A 20,745-nucleotide genomic window follows, 5' to 3' on the forward strand; every position below is an offset into this window, starting at 1 on the left:
TCTTTGTGCTAACGGTGTCGGTTTTATCCTGCCTACTGTCAGGCTCCATTACCAGATGACACAGCCTGGAAGGAGTCAGAAAAAGCCTTCAAACAGAAATTAGAAAGCTAAGTGCCTAGAAAAGCTTTTCATATTTTGGAGAGCCTTTGTGCTGGAGAAGAAAAGAACCTTGAACTTGTGTCGAAAGCCTTAGGATTGGGGCAAGTCGCTTGATCTCTTGGTGCCTCAGTTTCTTGATCTTTAAAATGGAGCTAATACTGCCCACCTGGCCACGGTCAAGATGAGCCCTGTTATAAATGAGGTGTTAAGCACAAGTCTGGTCCTTCCATAGGGCCCACAGGTTTTGTTAACTTATTCATGGTATACAGGGGGTTGGGGGACTAATTTAGAATAAACTCTGGGATTAATACTTTAAGCATAACCTTTATAAGTTTCCCTTTATATTTATAAAAAAACATACTGGCTTTCCCACCAGATTCATCTTTATATTGGCTTAAAATTGTTCCCCAAAGGGGAGCTCTGGCTATCAGGTGTGCAAAGAATACCAGAGAAGAACTGACTGGATCTCTTTTTTTAAAGGTCATTCTAGAACTCACCTGATGGCTAATGCTCCCATGCAGCCACCCATCCATCATTCTGTTTATCACTCTGGTGGGCCAAATAAAACCTCAGGCTGTCCCTGCAAGATACTGCCTCCCCAGTCACCAATGGGAGACTCCCACAAGAGTGCTGTAATAATGGTGGAAATTAATGATGGGAAACTGCTCTAACACAGAGTAGAGAGGACAGACGGGGGAGCCATAGAGCAAGAACAAGTGTCAATTACAGACCCTAACAGGGTAAGATGTAGGTTGCATCTCCTACAGGAAATCAACTACCCCAGCAACTCAGCCAGTAAGAAGCTGTCATCACGCTGAACTCTTGCTTTTCTCCAATGGATTTTCATTCAGAACAACCCCTCTCGACTTCCTCCTCCATAAAGTAACCTTCCTCTCCTTTACCATAGGACTTGTCTACGGTTTTGCTATACCCTGCGTGCCCTGAGTTGCAATTCTGCTTCCAAATAAACCCATGTTTTGCTGGTAAAATAATGGGCTTTTAGGTTTTAGAGAGCAGGGGAGAAGGGCAGAGGGAGAGAGAGAATCTCAAGTAGGTTCCATGCTCAGTGCAGAGCCTGACGCAGGGCTTGATCCCACCATCCTGGGATCATGACTTGAGCCAAAATCAAGTCAGATGCTCAACCGACTGAGCCATCTAGGTGCCTCAATAGACTTTTATTTTTAAGGTTACCATTATTTGGTGATGAGAGGTGGGATCCAGAGAAGACCTGTGACAGCTCGGGAGCTGGTGGGCAACCAGGGCAGGTGCCCACGGAGTTCAGTGAGCTGCCTTCCTGCTGACCTTGGACTTTCGAAGGTCAGTTTGTCTCTTGGATTTCAAGCTCCGCTCTGTGTTTTGAGCTCCCCAGACTTTATTTGAGATGTGTTTTAAGGCTTTGTTCTTTCTGAGAATACTCGTTTGGCCTTTGGTAAAGTATCCTGATTCCTTCTGGAACCAGGTCGCTCCTGTTGAAAATTTTTCCTCTACAGAAGAAACCTCTAAGAAAGGGGGCCCCAGCTGTCAAACTGCTTTAGAGGGTGCCCTCCCCTCTTCTGCGAGCCCAGCTGGTTTTATGTTTCAAATCCCGTGGTCCCTCTTCATGTGCATTTCTAACTAAGCGGGACAACTTAACAAAAAGTAATGTGGATCTTCAGTGGGGAACTTTCCATCTTCCTAAATTGACTCTTCTCAAAATTGAAGTGGACAGGCCTGGTTCTAAAACTGTCAACAGAACGGGGCACCTGTATTGACTGGTATTGTGAAGCTTCCAAACATCATCAGGAATCTGGAATGTATACTAGCTGAGCAAACAAACAAAAAAAGGGCTGCTGAGGCCACTTTTCCCCTTCTCTGTCCCCTTTGTCTCACAGCCTCTGGGCTTGGTTCCCACCTCTGGCGCCATTTTCCTTTATTCCCTGCACTGCCTCCTTACTTCCGTATGTTCCCTCAGGCTAATCCTTTCACTGAACTTGCCTTTTCCTCTGAAGGAACCTTCCCCTCCTCTCCTGGACCTATTAATATGTGTCTCTCTGAGGATCCAAATGAACCCCACATTGCCTTTGTTCCCTGGAACAAAGCCAAATTGTGAGCCATAAAGAGTTTTCTGAAGTGGCCGAGGACTCCCGTAAGGTTTGCTGAAGAATTTCACAGTTATTCCAACTGACCAACCTGGTTTCTCAGATTTATAGTAGTCCACGTGCTTGTTGGGGAGGGCCAGGCCAAACACTGGATGAAACTAGCCCATTGGGAGCACCCTGAGGGGGATTTAGGGAAACAGACCCCTAATTTTTGGCAGGATGCTAGAATGCTATACCCACCAATGATGGTAGCTTTTACTTAAGCCTGTTGATTGGAACAAAATTCAGGCTTGCACACAAAAGCCTGGTGAACCTGTTCATGACTATTACAATCAACTCCAAATTGTCTTTAAAGAAAATTCTGGTCTTCCTTTAGATGTGGAATGCCCCAGGTAGCATTAAACTCTATTTATTTTTTTTATGTTTATTTTTGAGTGGGGGGGGGGGACACAGATTCGAAGCAGGCTCCAGGCTCTGAGCTGGCAGCACAAAGCCCAAGGTGGGGCCTGAACCCACAAACTGTCAGATCCTGACCTGAAGTTTGGAACTTAACTGACTGAGCCACCCAGGTGCCCTTAAACTCGATTTATTAATGGGCTGAACATGGATATTTCTTTTCTGTTGTTGTTAAAAGGACCAGGATGGAATGGGAAACTGCATGCCTCAGATTTAACTGGGCAAGCCAGCTCACTTACGCTCTAGATGAGTCATCTAAAAGAAAACAGTGCTACAATTCTCCGCTTTCAATGCTGGCAAATGAATGCCCCTAAAGACAACCAACCCTCCCCTAATATCTGCTATTATTGCAAAGGGCCAGGACCGTGGAAAAAGACTGTGACAGGCTGAAGTGCCACAGTCCCCTGCAGCCTTTGCACCCAGTGTCAGGGCCCCGAGGAACTACAGGGCTCTTCCCAAGCCTCTCTATCTATCGGCTCAGAGAAAGCACTCTCCTGATGGGCTGTCAATAGGGACAAAGAGTTTCATTCTCAGAAACTGCACTCTTGTTGCTCAAGCCCCTGCTACACAGCAGCCGCTGTCTCAGAGTACAAAACCAGTTCAAATAGTGTGTGGGGATGGGGGTGGGGTCTCTAATAAACCTCAGCCGTTTCCAGTCTCTGGAACCTACTCCCTTTTGTTTAGGTCCACTGAGAGCTACTCACCCTTTTCTCCTTATTTATTTATTGGGCTGAGATTTCTTAGAAAAATATCATGCCAGAATTTCTTTCTCCTTAAGAATCTGCCAGTGGTCATCAAAATAGCCAACCTGGTGCATTAAGTGACCCTTTGGCACCTATTATTTGCTCCCACTCTGACAACACTAGAGCTGTGTCTGGGGTTATCAATCCTTTGTCCCTGAGACATTGGCTACCATCCTCCTTTTTATGGGCACGCTCTTCAACTGATATTGGCAGAATGCACAGTATACCTCCCATCAATTCAACTAGATCCCTCAAAACCTCCCCCTGCCCCAGAAATAATCAATACTCTATAAATAAAGTAGTCCTTCAAGGCATCACAGCCATAAAATAGATGATCACAGGGATCAAGGCCTTCTTAGCCCCTGCACTAGTCCCTGTAACATCCCTGTTGTACTTGTGAGAAAACCCAATGGCTGAAGATGGCAGTTTGTCCATGACCTCTAGGCAATAAATATTATTAGCTCTCAATACTGTTATTCCCAAGCTCCATATGCTACTGACATCTATTCTTACTAAAAGCAAATCCTCACTGTAGTTGATAACTGCAGTGCATTTTTCAGTGTTCTAGTTGAGAAGGATCTTTGTGGTTCTTCCTGGACAGTAATACCCCAGGGTTACACAGAGAGCCCTTCTCACTTCTCACACACCTTAAAGTTGATCTGGATGTTTGTCACACTACAGAGATGATTTCCATCTCTGCTCCCTTTCTCAAACTTCTTCATAGAAAACACCATCTACCTGCTTAAAGCTTTTGGCCTTAAAGGGACATAAAGCCTCCAAATAGAAGGGCACCTGGGTGGCTCCGTCTGTTAAGCCTCCAACTTTGGCTCAGGTCATGATCTCACAGTCTGAGTTTGAGCCCCACACTGGGCTCTGTGCTGACAGCTCGGAGACTGGAGCCTGCTTCAGGTTCTGTGTCTCCCTCTCTCTCTGCTCCTCCCCTACTTGTACTCTCTCTCCCTCTCTCTCTCAAAAATAGACATTAGAAAAGGAATTTTCTTTAAAAAAGTCTCCAAATAGAAGTTGCAGTTTTGAAATAAGGACTACATGTGGATCCAGGTAATTTTCATGGCATCCAGAACCTCCCCAAACCTAAAACTAACTGCCAATTAACGAGGTTTCTTTGGACCTGGCTGGCTACTGTTGAAATTAGATTCCAGACTTCTGTCTTATGGCTGAACCTCTATATGCCTTACTAAAAAACAAAAAAAAAAAACCAGACAGACCTGACCCTGTTATTTGGAAAGATCAAGATGACACAGCTAATGAGACTTTAAAGCAAAGAGTAATAAAGGCCCCCTGTTCTCAGATACCCTAATTATCCCCTTCCCCTTTCCCTGTTTATATGTGAGAGGAAAGGGAATGCCTTGGAGTCCCCACCAAAACATGGGACCATCAGCAGCAACATGTCCCTGTAGCACAGGGATACCCCCCTCTCATCAGAGCCATTCCTGCCATTGCCCTTTTAGTTGATGCCATGGGACCCCCTCTAAACATCATTTAGAAGCCTGAATCCTAAATTCTCTTCACCTCACCTCTGAGGACATCCTCCTAACAGCTACTCCTCCTACAACCTTCTCGCTGCAATGACCTTCACCCACTGTTCTCTGAGCCTCCTTCCTGGACCAGACCTCTTGCAGTCACTTAATGCTGATGGATCACCACTGGACTCCCTGGGACCATGTATAGGAAACTCCTCTAACCAATGCAGATTTTTCATGGTTTACTGAAGGTGCTTAAAGGATGAAAATGGTAAATATGATGGTATACCACTGCAGCTCCTTTTGAAGTCACTTTGGCGGTCCCTCTACCTTTGGCCCATCAGGCTGAGTTATATGTTTTTACCTCAGCCGAGGGTAAAACCGCGAATAATGAAACTGATAATCAAGTTAGCCTTTGGAATACTTTGTGACTTTGGTATATTATATAATAATATTTGGTGTATTATTATATTCTGGGCATTCCAGAACCGACTCCCTAGAGGCCAAAAGAAACCACCTTGCTAATACGTCCACCAAAAATGCTGCTCTTAGGGAAACCAATAGCCAAACCCCTGTCATGGTCCAAAGGGATATTCTCCCAAATAATCATTTGGAAAAACTGACCAGAGATGCCCAACAATTGGCCCCCAAAAATGAAAAACAGGGCTAGCAATCTAATAATTGTTGGTTCAATAAAAAAAGAGAACTCTGGTTTGGACCAACTAACAATCCGGCCCTACCAGAAATTCTAAATTTCCTACCAATTACGATTGCACATGTATTAAACCATTGGTCTACTAACAACATGACAGCAGCTATGATGTTTCCAAGTTTGAGAGAGAGCATGTGTGCACATGCGGGGGAGGGGTAGAGAGAGAATTCCAAGCAGGCTCCACACTGTCAGCACAGAGCCCAACATGGGGCTCGATCTCATGAACCAAGAGATCATGACCTGAGCCGAAATCAAGAGTCAGAAGTTTGACTGAGCCACCCAGGCGCCCTGAGGAAATATTAAGACCACAAATGTGCCCACCTCCCTACCACAAAATGCAGGGAAACCTGTTTGCAATGCTCTAAGACTTTTTAAATTACCCAATGGGCCATTCGAGTCTTGGCAGGTGAATTCATACAGCTTCCCCCATCTCCTGGATAGTTTTATAGTCATGGTTTGTAGGTTTTCTCTCTGGACTGAAGCTTTCCCTTGCAGATAGACCATTGTTTCTTCTGTGGCTAAAATTCTGTTGGAAGAAAATATCCTTACCTGGGGGGATGAACTTCACAGTGATCAGGGAACCCGTTTTACCGGTCAGGTGCTTTGACAAGTCTGTGTTGTTTGGCCAGTTTTACAACACTTCGATTGTGCATCCCACCCACAACCCTCAGGTAATGATGCTAATGGGCAATCAACTGGCAGATGGGTAGAGACCCTCCCAATGGCTTGGCTGAGAGCACTGCCCTTGGTCCTTCCAAGTCTCAGATCCAGCCCTGTTGGGATGGTCACAGGATGTCCAATGTGCTGCACTCCAGCTGGTCTTAAGGGTTAACTTGCTTCAGGTTAACCCATTCTTGCTGACCTAAGGCCCTTGATCTGTAGCAGAATTAATGTACTCTGAGCTTTGCAGACCGCTAGCCTGGAGCACAGAAGCACGAAAACTCTGCCAGGCCACAGAAGCCAGCAAGTCTGTTTGAAGACGCCTCGGCTTTCTGATTCGCCTAGCAATTTTTTAAGCAAAATGTTTTTTTTTTTTTTTTTTTTTTTAGGTCACACAAATGATTTTATCGACCTCCCTCTGTGTGTCTGTAGACCTTGCTCTGGTAGAACGCAGTATGCTTGCACATCACAAACTTGAACCGGAGCCCCGAGCGCTGAGATAACGTTTGTAGCTGGCATCATCCAGTCTGCACACGATGAGGGAATGTTGCAGGCCACTGCACTCCCTTTGCTGATTACCCTAAACCCTCTATAACCCCCCCTGGGCCAGGTAGAAACTTCGGAGTTGGCTTTTGGACAAGAGCCTGCCTTCTCCCCAGGTGGCCAGCCTTTTGAATAAAGCTTATATTCCTTTTCAATCAAAAGCTCATCTCTTTGAGCACTGGCATCTTCAGGGATGGGAAGCCCCACTTGGGTTTGGTAGCACTTTAACCCACCATTGATAAAAGGCATGCTTCAACACTGAAGAGGCCTAATTGCTTCTTTAAAAACAGCCATGCTTCAGTCTTCTCACCGTGTATTACCGGAAGACAAAGACCTTGAGCATCACACGTTGCAACCTGGACTTTTTTCTGGAGGTGTCTTTTCCAATAGACAAGATTCTGTTCAACCTTGCCAGTAAGGCACTGTTGACCAATCCTGTGCTGACAAACACCAGAGAACAGACTCCTGGATCCATGAGACCCCTCTAAAGAGAGCACCACAGCCTGACTGGACCTGCACGCCATCTGATGACCTGAAAATCCGGATTTCCCGGCCCCGGAGCAGACGACATCTGATGAGATCTCTGGATCAGGCCTGTTAGAAGGTTCGGGGTTCACAGGAGTTTCTTTCATTTGGATATTAATGGACTCCTCTAGAGTCTTACCCGAAATTCATGGTTTCTGAATTTTTGACTTTACTGTATTATTAGTTATACACCCAAGTTCCAGCAGTTCTGAGATAACAATGCTGCTTTTCAACATCTTTGAAGTTTTGCTATTTTGCAAAAAGTTCACCAGCTATTGCTTCGTGTTTATACCTGCACTGTATCTTCCCAAATGCACCCGGTTAATTCTTCCAGGAGGTTCCTGCAGTATCCCCTATTCTGTTCCCATGAGTGATTTCAGTGGGGACTCCCAGGAGGTACACGTGACTCTGGGGTTTGTCCCCATATGAGGGATTTTCCTTCCCTACGTGGGAGTAAGTGCCCACAAATATTTCTCATTGGCTACTTTCACATCTAGGATCTTGTTTTAAAACCATCACATAATTTGGAATGGTCATGTTACTTTTGATTCTGTACTCGGTGCCTGTCAAACCTTTGTAAAAATGCCGTGACCAATAAGGACATGCTCTCTAGCACCTACAGTCTTGATAAATATGGACTACAGATGGAAGTGGTCCTTGCGACTCGAACGGATCCCAGTAGTTTCCCATCTATACAATTTTCCAAGGACGAGTGATGTAACACCCAGGAAAGATCCTTCCTGGCACTGAGGGACCAAAAAAGGCCACTGAATTGTGAAAACCAGACTCTTGCTCCGTGATGCGTTTGGAGAAGGATCTTGATCAAAAGGGGGAAATGTGAAAATTAATAAAGGGACACCTCACTGAAATGGAGTGGGAATAAAATGGGGAACCATCCTACTCAATGTCAATTACAGGAAGAGCTGTTCATTATAGACCCCAACAGAAGAATCCTCAATTACAGGTCCCAGGAGGGAATGAAGTGCATTGCATCTCCTACAAGAAACTGACTATCTCAGCCACGGAGGAAGCATCACCTCCCAACTTCCTCCTCTTTCTCTATAAAATAATGTTCCTCTCCTTTGTTTACAACGGGACCTGCCTGTGGTGCTGCAGTGACTTGCATGTCCCAAATTTCAATTCTTTGTTATTCCTGAATAAACCCATTTTTGCTGGTAAGTAACTTTTATTTTTAAGGTTAACACAGTAACTACTGTCTATTAACTACCCCCTCTCCCCGGCACTGTCGGGGGGCACTCTGAATGTATTAGGAGCCCCCGTCCATAACCCCATAACACTCCCTATCTTATGGACAGAGAAACTGAAGCTGAGAGAGATTAATTATTTGTCTCAGGCTTGACATTTCAAAACCCCAAACCCAATAATCTCCTTCTTACTAATTCAGAGTTTGTTGATTTGAAGCGAAGATTTTAGGGCTCTTATCAGGGATTTCCAGGGCTACAGAAAACATCTTATTTACCCTGCTGCTAAGCTCCTGGGAATAACTGGCTTGCGGAAGGCTGGTTTTGAAGCTTTCAGAGGTGAAACAGGGGTTCTGATCTTTGCAAAGTGTGGAGGGGGAAACCCACATACAAGGAGGTTCTGATCTTTCCAGAGTGCTCCCTTCTCCAGGGTTATTAACGCCATCGAGAAGGCTGGGAGACTGTTTTGTAAGCAAACTCAGTATTTTGCAGAACAACTCAGGCAGATACTTGTCAGAAGAAAGAGCTGACAGTTGCCCTTCTTCAGAGAGAGAGAGCTCACATCTGAAGGTTGCTCGGTGGTGGGGAGAAAATGAGAGATTTGGGACCTGAGATCACGTACTCTGGCTTCCAACTCCGCCACTTGGGAACCTGCCACCGTGGGAAGTCACTCCACTCAATCTCGGTCTCATTGCTTATTAAAATGGGCACAAGATGCCTCCCTGTACTAAATTTTTACACAGATCGAATGAGACGGCATTTGTGAAAGCCCCTCGTGTAGTGGGCTCTTAACAAATCCAGTTCTGTTCCTGTTCTTTGGATACCTGGAGATGTGCCCTCTTTTAAATCACCATCTCCAGAGAAAAGAGTTGCAAAATACTCTTCAAACCAAGACTCAGAGAATAACCCTAACTGGCAAGACTCCTTCATGTCCTAAGAATAAGTCTGTTTTGGAGGATAATCAGCTGCTTCCAGAAGGGGTGCCAAGTGGATAAGGTATAGGACCTATTCCTGCTCTGAGCTTCTTCATTCTGTTATGCCCTCAGTTACCTAAGGAACGAGGAGGGAGGGTGATGATGGTATGGTATTCTAGAAACTGTGTGTTTCCTCCCTGGAGGCTACGGTAGCATCCCGTCCCTTTGCCTTCCCTTCTCCCTATGTCTCCTGGGGAGACACTCACGGATGGAGTAGGCATGAACTTGTGCCCCATCACGGAGACACCGGAAACCCACAGTAGGTTGGGAAGGGTACCCGGAGGCTCCGTGCTGTTATGTGCTATTACAGAGAATATTAAAAGGATTAAATCTTTCTTCCTATTACACTCTGGTCCCAGCTGCAGCCATGTATGTTTATATATTTCAATGCAAAAATTGCAGTACTGTTCAAGGAAAGGGTCTCTGTTTTCCTGAAATCTATTAACGGAGATTAAACCCCATGGTTTTGTATTTTGGCTATTTAATTCATTCCCCGCCGCCCCTCCCCCCCCCCCCCCCCCGGGGTTGAAAAAGCTGGGCCTATTTATACTCTTTGGTGTAAACTTTAAAGATGAACTTAAAGGCTTTTGTAAGGAAAAGAAATTCACCTACCTTTTAGGGACAAAATGGAAGCTGAAAATTACTCTGGCATTTACATTTCAAAACGTATCCGTTCCTCTCCAGATTACCTGCCAAGACTTGAAGTCACCGTGCAATCCCTCTTCAGCCTGATTAGAATTACTGTCCTGACCAGAACAAGCCGCTGAGGGGGTGGGCGAAAAATAGATTCTCTCTGCTTCAGCAATGCCAAGAAAGAGACTGGACTTTTGGCACTGGCCAGCATTTTGCCCATAGGCACCTGACATTCACTTTTCTTGAATCGGAGAGGTTAGGTGATGCTGCTCTGCTCTCATTTTATCCCTGGGCTCCATGTTCAAGTCACTAAGGCTCAAATAGCCTACCCACACCCATCCGGCCAGTAGTGGCAAGGCCGGACTCAAATCCTGCTGTGCCTGACTGCAGAGCAGTCCACGGTGAATATGTGATGACACCTGAGTGCAGGTAGGGAAGCAGGTCCTGGGTGATGGCGGCACTTGAGGATGTCAGACCCGTCGTTGCTTAATGTTTGATGAACAAGCAAATTGACGCACAGACGAGTGGGAAGGGTGTTCCATGCATTCCACCCATTGTACCCCATCCCGATCCTCCCAAGGCTGGGCGCATGGCTTCTCATCTGGGGCTTCTGGCACACTGCGCTTACTTCTTGCAAAGCACTCATTTAATGGGTTCATGTCTCCCACTTGCCTGTAGAACTTCTCTATATTCACGACTTCATGGTAGGAGCTCGGCAAATGTTTGATGCACCGTATCAGGACCTTCCCAGATGTGCTGCTCCTGCAGTACCTTCATGGATCACCCAAGATCTGGGGATAGTCTGCTTGGGAATGACACCTGGGTCCAGACGGGCACCTTGAGATTCTCAATGCTTTCTGCTTAGCAGGTGCTCTGAAAACTAAGAGCAGGCGTTCATGGGAGGAGAGTCTGTGGTGGCCAGCCCAGCCCCAACAATACCTTTGAGACACCTGACAGACTGCATCCCCTGCCCTATGAAAGCCTTCTCCATGTGCCCCGTCACTGAGGCTGAAATTCTCTGCTGCACCTTGTGCTTCTGTTGGTTCTCTCTTACTTTCATATAGTTAGATGCGGGGTGAGGTGGTTTCAGTAGATGTTACCTCCACTGTAGGCCTCCATTTGTCCTTGCCTCTTAAGCCCACTGCCCTGCTGTGGTTAGCCGCTTCTCCCTTCGATGCTTTGATTAGTTGTGCCACACCTCACAGAACCTCCGTGCACCTTGCTGCCAGGCTGATCTCCCTAAATCAGAGCTCTCAACGTATATCCAGTCTTCTCTAAATCTGTCATTCACTCCGCACTGGCAACTACTTAGCCAAGTAAAATCTCTTTTTCCCTTGAGATTCAAGGTCCGGACCCTCTTAGCCCTATATATTCCTCATACCTGCTTCATTCTCCCACTGGAGCCCCCTGAGGGCAGGATGCTGGCTCCTGAGTATTTTTACATTCTTTGCAGCATCTTGAACAGTGTCTTGGGTGTAGCAGGATCTCAGCGACTATTTGTTTCCATTAATTTAACTTAGCCTAACATCCAAGGCACGCGGTGGACCCCAGGGGCAAGATTCTGGATCAGGTCTTCAAGCAGATGGCTTGCCAACACCCAGAGAGAAAATCAGCGAGCAGGCATTTGCAAAAGGATGAAGAGGGACGGATCTGACTGCATCGGGAATTCTGCTCGGAGGAGACCATTCAGTTTACTCTGAATTTACTGACGTAGTTCAGTGCCCTTCTCCGCCACTCGATTTCTACCAGAAGCCTTGGGCTTCTCCACAGACACCAATGCGGTTCTACACCCTGGGCTTTGTCATGTTTCCCTTATCCAGCTGAGGTACCATAGTCCATTTAACCCCATTTTGGTCTTCTTTAATTTCTTGGCCCCACACTCCTTCCATTGATACAACCAACCGCGTGTTCCCACTTCTACTCCAAAGCTGCTGGGGAAGCTCACGGAGCCACACTGACCCCTGACACTACAGTCCCTGCTCTATCAACTCCTTTCCACTGGCATTTAAAGCAACAGGAAAAAAATAGTCTCCCATTCACTTCTGGGTCCTACCCTCTCTCCTTATACTCTTCATAGCTAATTACAGTAAAACCTTGGATTGGGAGTAATTTCTTCTGCACAAGACGTCAAAACATTTTTAATCTTTAACTTGATAAATGAGCAATGTCTTCCAATAGGAGTAGTACGTGACGCTGCATATCACATGATCACAACTGAGCCAATGGTTCTCTCTCTCTCCTACCCCTCCCCCCGTTCTCTTTGTGGGATGGTGGGTGATCATCTCCCACGCTCAGATGCTCGGTCTCAGGCCATGATGTTTGGCAGAAATCAGTGATTTTTCAGAACACTGGAAGGTGCCCACAGCCGGCTCTAGTGTATTTTTTGTCACTTCAAAGCACCTCGGGACAGTCCTTTGCTTCTCCATCAAAGAGTAAGCTTAGAATGCTCTGCTTCATGCTAGGTCAGGCTGCCTGCAGATAGAGACCCTTTCCTCTGCTGCCTTATTGCCAGTTACATTAAATACTGTATATGACAAGAGTTTATCAATACTGTACTGTAGTCAACATCTGTTAGTGATAATGAAAGTCGTCCTACTCAATAACCCTTCTCTCTCTTGTTGCCCTCGCACCAGCCACGAAGGTTTTCAAAGGTAAGTGCAGGTTCATTTGTTTGTTTTTCTTTATATTTTCTACTTTCTCAATTACTTTGTATTATATCACAGTGTTGTAATCATTTTCATATGAATATCTTTGGGTTGTGGAATGAATCACCTGAGTTTCCATTATTTCTTATGGGGAAGTTCGCTTTGATATATATGCAAGTGCTTTGGATTACAAGCATGTTTCTGGAACAAATTACGCTCGCAAACCAAGGTTTCACTGTATCTGGAAAGAGTGATCTCCCCATGCTGCCCCACTTCCTCACGCTCTCCTAAGGGTGGTGCATCAGAGACTGGCCACTGGCCACAAGTGGCTACTTAAATAAAAATCAGTAATTAAAATTTATAGAAGCCAAGTACTCAATAGCCACATGTGATGCAAATATAGGGCATTTCCATTATTTCAGAAAGTTCTACTGGACAGTGCTGGCCTATGCCACTCCCAAAGTCCTCTCCCTCCTAGTCTTCCTGTTTTAGTAGGTAATGTCCCCATTCATCATGTGATCCAAGCCTTTGTAAGGAGCTGTCATTGTGGTTTCTTCCCTCTTACATACTGCAGCAGGTACACTTTCACTCAGAGACCAGGCCTCGAAGGTTCTTCTTCCACCCGCCCCTCCCCAGCCCAGGCCATCAGCTACTCTGTTAGACCAGCGGCTTACAGTTCAGTCCGTACATTCTCATTGTCCATACAGCGGACCATGGGCTTTCCTCCAAAACACAACAATCTGGTTAAAGACCATCAATAACTTCGTTTACCTGAGAGATAAAGGTCAAAGCTATCGACAGGGCAGCAACCCTTCCAGGTCCTGTTCTGACGGCCACCCATCCTGTCCCATCTTTGGCCAGTGCCTGCTTGTGCTGCACACTCTAGCCACACTCGACTTCCTGTGGCCCCAAACATGGTGCTTCCTTCCAGGCTTGGACTTCAGTAAGTCCCTCCATTATAGCCCTCTCTCCTCGCTCATCTATATAACTCTTGCTCAGTCTTCATGTCTAAGGTAGACGTCACACTGTTTCAGACCCACACCCCTGCCCCATCCCAAGGTGAGGTGAGGTGGCTCCTCCACGTGTCCCCAACTGCACCTGTGTAGACACCATCACCAAGCTGTGATGCTCTACTGAATTCCCATTACCCATACAGGGCCAAGCACAAAGGTCGACAATGTCATGGAAGCCGATTTCTTGGTTGACCCCTCGTTAACATTAACTGGTGGTTAATCACATCGGGTGCTGCTGCGGGAAATGGAATCAGGCCAACAGCAAAGACTTCTTTGATAAGCTTCTTTTAAGTAAAAGATGAAGCTGTCCTATCCTGCTAGAGCAGAGTTCTCCAGACTGATTTGTGACCCATAAATGGGCAACAAAATCAATAGACTGTGTCATGACCAACTTTTTAAAAAGCATGAAACAGAAAAGAATACACACATATATTAAGGGTATTTTTTGTGTGAGATTTTTGTTCCAGCTATATTAATGTATATGTATGTGCACACTGGCCCATAATGTAAAACTTCTCTCTGGCTGGGGATCAGTCACAGAAGTTGAAAAATACCACTATAGATAATGCCTGGTTGATTATTCATGGGGCAGACATATAAATAATGGAATTGCATGAGGGCAACATACAATGATCTTAACAGTGTCACATTATATGAGCTCTATAATTTTCCATTCTGTCTTCAAGTACCCTCTAATTTTCATTAACATTTCAGAAATATTTTACAAGCCTTTTTTTTTCCTTTTATGCCATCAAATTATTCTGAAGGGTAACTTTTTTTTTTTTTTTTACCTGCTATATTGAGTCTTTAAGCGTCTGTTTAGAGGTGGAGATTCTCCTACAACAACCCCACAGATGGGGGATTCCCACCTTCCCTGGTGAGCTCGCAAAATGACTACTAGCAAGTCATACCCACTTACCTGGGTATGGTCAACAGAGATCTGAACCCACTGGGTGTGCTCGATAAATGTTAGTGTGTTGAACGAATGTATATGCGAAGTGGTTTCACTATTTACAGAAATAAGGGTCCCCAACTTGCTACCTGACATTACACGTTCATGTATCTATTTATCCATCCAAGTTAGGGCAACAGGGGTAAGGCAGGATGATGCATGCAGACTTCACCCTCCCGAGAAGAAGAAAAGAATCAACCTAACGATTACCCCATGATTATGGAGTTCTACAGGGCACCAGAAGTTCCCGGAAGGCCCAAATGTTTTAGTTTGAATTCCTACTAAACTTGTCTTAACTGAGTATCTTCATACCTAGAGCATTTCTGTTTTCCACAAAATCGACGTAGGATAAAAATGCCATTTAGGTCTCCCTAGTTACCCACCTACACGGATTGATAATCATCGGGAGGACTCTGAGACCTTGTCCTGGGCACAGCAGGATGGATCACAGTGACTGACTAGAAATATCTGGCTACAGGTGGAGAAGGGAAGTGAGGAGGTGCACACACCCTGTACTTACCATTCTCCAGGAAGGACCTTGTGAGTGGATCCTTCATATTCTTCCATATATTATACAGCAATTCACCTCATTATAAAAGTAATAGGTACATATGGGGCACCTGGGTGGCTCAGTCGGTTAAGCGTCTGACTTCAGCTCAGATCGTGATCTCACAGCTCATGAGTTTGAGCCCCGCATCAGGCTCTGTGCTGACAGCTCAGAGTCTGGAGCTGGCTTCGGATTCTGTGTCTCCCTCTCTGTCTCTGCCCACCCCCCTCCCCCACCACTTGCACTCTGTCTCCCTCTCTCTCAAAAATAAATAAACATTAAGAAAAATTTTTTTAAGTCATAGGCACATATATATTCATTCAAAATTTTAAAACCTCTAGAAAATATTATTTATAACATAATCTTATTCAAAGACAATAATATACCATGTTTGTGTTTAGCTTTCCAATATTTTTCCATGCTTATACTTTAAAAACACTTTAGTATATTATAGACCTTGTCCCCCCTCCACATGTCATGTGCCCTTTCCAAGTCTATAAATACTTTTCAGAATGTTAAAGGGGAACATCAATCTTACTGGGATTCCAGATCATAATGGATGTAACTAATTCCAGGCTGTTGGACATTTGAGTTACGGCCAATTTTTCATTTTTTACAAACATTTTCATAAACATTTTCTATAGCTAAGTCTATGTGCTCATCCACAGTTATATATTTAGAATGAGTAGTTTAATTTTTACACTGAAAATACAGGCCATGGTTATCTCCCTTTGCATATTTATTTACCATTTAATGCCCATTAAAGAAGACCACTATTATTCAAGGAAAAAAAAATGTTACCCTGTCTTGATCTTGGCTTTGACAAAGGGATGTTCATAAAGCAAGAGAAGTCTAAAGGGAGAAGGGTCAGGCAAGCCTGGCAGCTGGGTTACCTGGCCAGCCTTTTCTGCTTCGCCCCAGCCTGTCCCAGGACCCAGGGAGAACCATGGAATATCCCCATCCTATGTTTTCTCAACTTAAAAATGTCAGGGTTAGACTGAATTCTTTTTATCCATACCAAACCTTGGAATACAGCTTCTATAGCATGAAGGTCACATCTGCCCCATCCTGGAAACCCAAGGTAAACAAACTCAATCAGTTTGGAAAAATTTAAAGAGATCAAAGTTTCCATTTGTGAGACATTGTCAGAAGACTTCTCTGTCCTAGCCGGCAGCCCATAATCGAAGCATTTCACAAGCTGCTCGGGGGGTTGCTCAACGAGGGAGCCACATTATACCATCAAATGGTTTTCTCTTTGGTGCCATCACTTTCCCTCCTTATGCTGGTGAGAATCCAGGGTGGCACCAAGACAGGGATTATATAAATGAAAACTCTGTGGTATCCAGAGACTGCATAGGTCTAAACGCAGAGCAAAATTTACAGACTTAAGGTTTCTCTTGTTTATTAATAATTATACTTCATAGAAGAAAGAAAAAGACAAACTCAAGAAGTGGGACAAATTCACGCATATTTACTCACCTGGTCATAAGCATCCAATTCATTATTGAGGGAATAAAGAGCATACATACCCAACAAACGGAGGAGGAGGAACAGGACTCCCAGGGCGTAAGACTTGAGTTCAGGGCTGACTGTCCTACATGCAAAGAGATGAAGAGGAAAAAAAAGATCCTTATCACTCCTCTTCAATTAACAGACCCCAGAGTCATCCATTGCTGTCTATCAGAGCCATTCTCTAGAAATTAATGGGTTTTTTTGTTTTTTGGGTTTTGTTTTTTTTTTTTGCTTTCTTTGCCTAAAGTCTGATAAATAACTGCACTAACAAGATAAGTTTAGGAAATTAACAGTGGGGTTTTTCTTTTTTTTTTTAAATAATAAGGCTAATCTTGTCATTGGGAGGAAGACACGCAAATGTGGTCCCTAAAGTCTTCATTTAAAGGCATTTTACTTTTGCCAGGACGGGCAAATATCTTAAGTTGATAGAATACACATATTGGGGAAGTATCAACTGGGAAGACCATTTCTCTGAACGTTTCTCAAACAGCCAGTGCTGTGAACACCCTTGTCCTTCTCAGGTCATTTTGTGATATCAACCAGATGATCCTGCCTTGACACCCCAGATGGGCCACTTGCAGAATAATCCATTTGACTACATCCAGTTTCAATACCCCTTGGTCATGGTTCTTTGTTCTGAATGGACTCAATCACCCTGGCTTTGGTTTATCCAGAATAGTCCCTTAGAATGACCCTCTCGCACATTTTCTAGCACACTCTCAGAGTGTAACATTTTCTGGGATGAGCGTTGACAGTAGACAGGGTTTAGAAATGATGACCAATTCTAGACAGAGGGGCCCTCATGGCTGATAACATCTCTTTCGTAATGCCTCTTACTCTTGAAACGAGTATTAATTCAATGCTTGTCCTCTCTGGGCCCAGGGACTCTTTTTATCTTGTCCATTGTGAGTGCAGTGATGATGTACTGAGTAACATATATGTGGATGGATCGGTGGGGTGAGCACATGTCTCCCACTCATGACCCAGACCGGCCCTATCTCTGGTGGGGTGGCGAGGGAACATGAAGAGAGAGGTATTTGACGGACTACATACATGTATCCTTCAGGTAATCTTGGACACCATAGGCAGAAAAACTTCCTCTTATCCCATTCCCATTGGGAGTCCCTAGGGGAAATGGGGAGGTAAGCACAGTACTATGTCTCCTGGAAGGACCTGGTTAGGCCTAGAGCCAGTCCAGTGTGGCTGAGACTTTGTAAATACCAGGAGCACTTCAATATGGCTGAAAGACCAGGAAGGCTCATGCAATACAGGGAGGACCTAGGCAATCAATTCTGTAGGAAATAAATGTTAGAAACCAAGTTACATTGCAATAGGATATCTAAGTCCACTAGGATATCTAGTACCCAGGACTTAGTAGATAGATAGATTGACTGATAGATTGAGAGATCATTTATCTATTAATCTATTTTAGCTAGAATTAGATTCTAGCTAAATGACCCCAGGAATCATTCATCCAAACATCCAATGCCATCCATCCAATGACCTGGTTTGAGCCTCAGTGGGCATGTCTTTGGCTTGTTGGAGAGTGGACCAAAAGACACTGTCAAACTAAAACGAACAGAGATGTAGGTTTTACAATCTTGGACATATTTCTAAGATTTTCAGTGAAAGCTATAAATGTGTTACTCTTGGGGAAACACCCATTTCTTCTCAATTGTAAAGAGTGGGATACAGGCAAGTAGGTTAAGACTTTCATGGAGTGATGGGGAAACCACTCTGGCTGATTCAGCCAGATACGTGTACAATGTCAATGATGAGATCGATGTTTCTGGACAGAAACACAGCCAGCTCTCTTTAGAATGTGCACGTTACAAAATCCAAGTTCTTCGGAGCTATTATTAGCTCCACGGTTCTGGTTTTTGCATACCCACTTGAAGGTATTAAGTTGAAAGACACATAAATAAAAGCAAATTCTCCTTTTCAAGAAAACGTGCTGGCGTAATGAGCTAGAATATTTATCACTTGAAATCTGATTTCCTTTTAGCTATCATGTCACTAGGAATAAAATGAGCAAGGTGCTAAGATCTCTCTCTGTTCATATCCTGTTGAGGAACTTGTTCCCATGGGGGAATCTTCCTTCTCAGATCTACTTAGGAAGAAATGGAGAGTTCAGGTCTGAATGTTATGGAAAGTTCCGCGCAAGGCCAGGGATGGGATCTGAGGTCTACAACTTACTAGCTGTCGACCTCGAGAATACTGCTTGCTTAACCACTCCCCGGGCCGCCTCCTCTGTAAAAGGGGAATGGCAATAAGGATGTAAATGTAATTAAAACAGGAGCTCAGTGCTGGCTCTGAAGGGGGGTGCAGCGGGTGTTAGATTGTATCCTCACCTGTGGATGTTCTGAGAGCTGCTGTTACGTGGGCTACAGTGGGGCCGTCACTCTGGAATGGGGCAAGGGCTGGCATATACCTGGAAGGTGGCCTAGACTGTGCCCTTGTGCCTGCCTGGAATACCTGTGATGGCCAAATGGACTGGGATAGTGACAGAATAAGGTGCTACCCTGGCCATCTCGACGGGGACGACGTGCGAGCCTGGGCCTCGCACAGAGCACAGGGTTATGTGATGGCCGAGGCCCAGCCTAGGTCACGTAGGCCATCTGTTGCTGATCAATGTTTCCCGAAAATCCCCAAGAGCTGTTTCTCAAGCTGAGATTTCGAAGTGATTAAGATTTCAACTTTCTGTGTTTGGTCTGCCAGTCACAAACAGTGAGCTGGTTTTTGCACAGAAGTCATGGGGAGAGGAAACCAAGGGACTAGTCACTGCGAATGGCCGTGAAGGTCATTGTTCCTGAATCTTGGCACCTTTTGTGGGTGACCAACACAATACAACTTCACAGGGATTTCTAAATGAAAAGTCACCCATAACACAGCCATACCTAGGACCTGATGGGTTTTGTCTGTATCCATGCTTGACACAGTCAACCTCTGTATAGAATTTAAACGCAACAGTTCACTTCATAAGGACTTTTCACATTCTTAAGAATTTTTCATTATTCCCTTGAGCTATGGTACAGTACTGTAATTTAATTCATTATCCCAATTCAGGTTTTTCTGCTATTATAGCTAACATTGTAATAAAAATCTGCCTGCCCTGAGCTGTTTTTCTGGGAGGGAAGTATTTTCCTAAGTGTTGAAGGGTAGGGTTACCTCATAAAAAAATCTGAACATTTTTATGACTCCTGATTCACAATGCTATATTGCTTCTTTGAAAGGAGTGATAGGCTTTCCAATGCCACCAGCCATAGGTGATTTTACCCAGCCCAGTTTTGCCACAGCCTCGCAAGCGCTGGGTGTGAATGTTGAAAATTGGTTTTTCAAGTTTACAAAGTATAAAATGGCAATTTGCTATTGTTACCTTAATGCTTCTGCACATTAACAAGGCTTTGCTAATGACCTTCTAGATGACATTAGGGCTTTGGAGAAATGCTCTTCCTCAGGAATTCAGAACAGAGATTAGGAAACGTGGTAGGCATGGGGAGAAGGGGAGCAAAGCTGGATACAGAAGCTGGGAAAGCGCATTTGTACAGGTCAAGTTCAAGTAGTTCATTCTTGCTTGCTTCTAGCCCCTGGGAGTACCCTGGTCTGTGTAGATAGCTGCATCCCAGTAAGGTGGGTCTGTCTGTTTGGGGTCACTTCCTCTGGTTCGAGACAGACACTGGGGGCCGGAGCATCCCATTTCTAGGTTCCTCACCCAAATCTAGGTAATTTTGAAAATGAAGAAGTTACTCAGAATATGACTCCACGGTTCACCTTTGAGGCACCTCACTCACCGCCAGGACAGGTCCTGAGAGACCAGATTATGGGTGGTTTTGGACAAGTGTAGTCACTGCTGGCACATGCGTGGCCTCGGTGGGACCCACATCACTTCTAGGAGGCTGGCAGGATCAATGACATTGCTCCTGGGGCCGAACTCAGAAATGAGTCTGAGCGAAAATGTGCCCAAGGTCAC

The 20,745-nt window shown here is 44.9% G+C and overlaps 1 protein-coding gene across 2 annotated transcripts in view; it reads right to left on the reverse strand.

Moving 5' to 3' along the window:
• SLCO3A1 (solute carrier organic anion transporter family member 3A1) overlaps positions 1–20,745 on the reverse strand; it is a 311,316-nt gene that overhangs the window by 11,859 nt on the left and 278,712 nt on the right. For both annotated transcript variants that reach the window (XM_049614065.1, XM_049614064.1), the window contains exon 9: positions 16,793–16,857. In XM_049614065.1, coding sequence (XP_049470022.1) covers positions 16,793–16,857 — 65 coding nt within the window. The remainder of the gene's footprint in view (positions 1–16,792; positions 16,858–20,745) is intronic.

This window comes from Panthera uncia (genome assembly GCF_023721935.1).
Source record: "Panthera uncia isolate 11264 chromosome B3 unlocalized genomic scaffold, Puncia_PCG_1.0 HiC_scaffold_1, whole genome shotgun sequence".
In the NCBI taxonomy this organism is placed as follows: domain Eukaryota; kingdom Metazoa; phylum Chordata; class Mammalia; order Carnivora; family Felidae; genus Panthera; species Panthera uncia.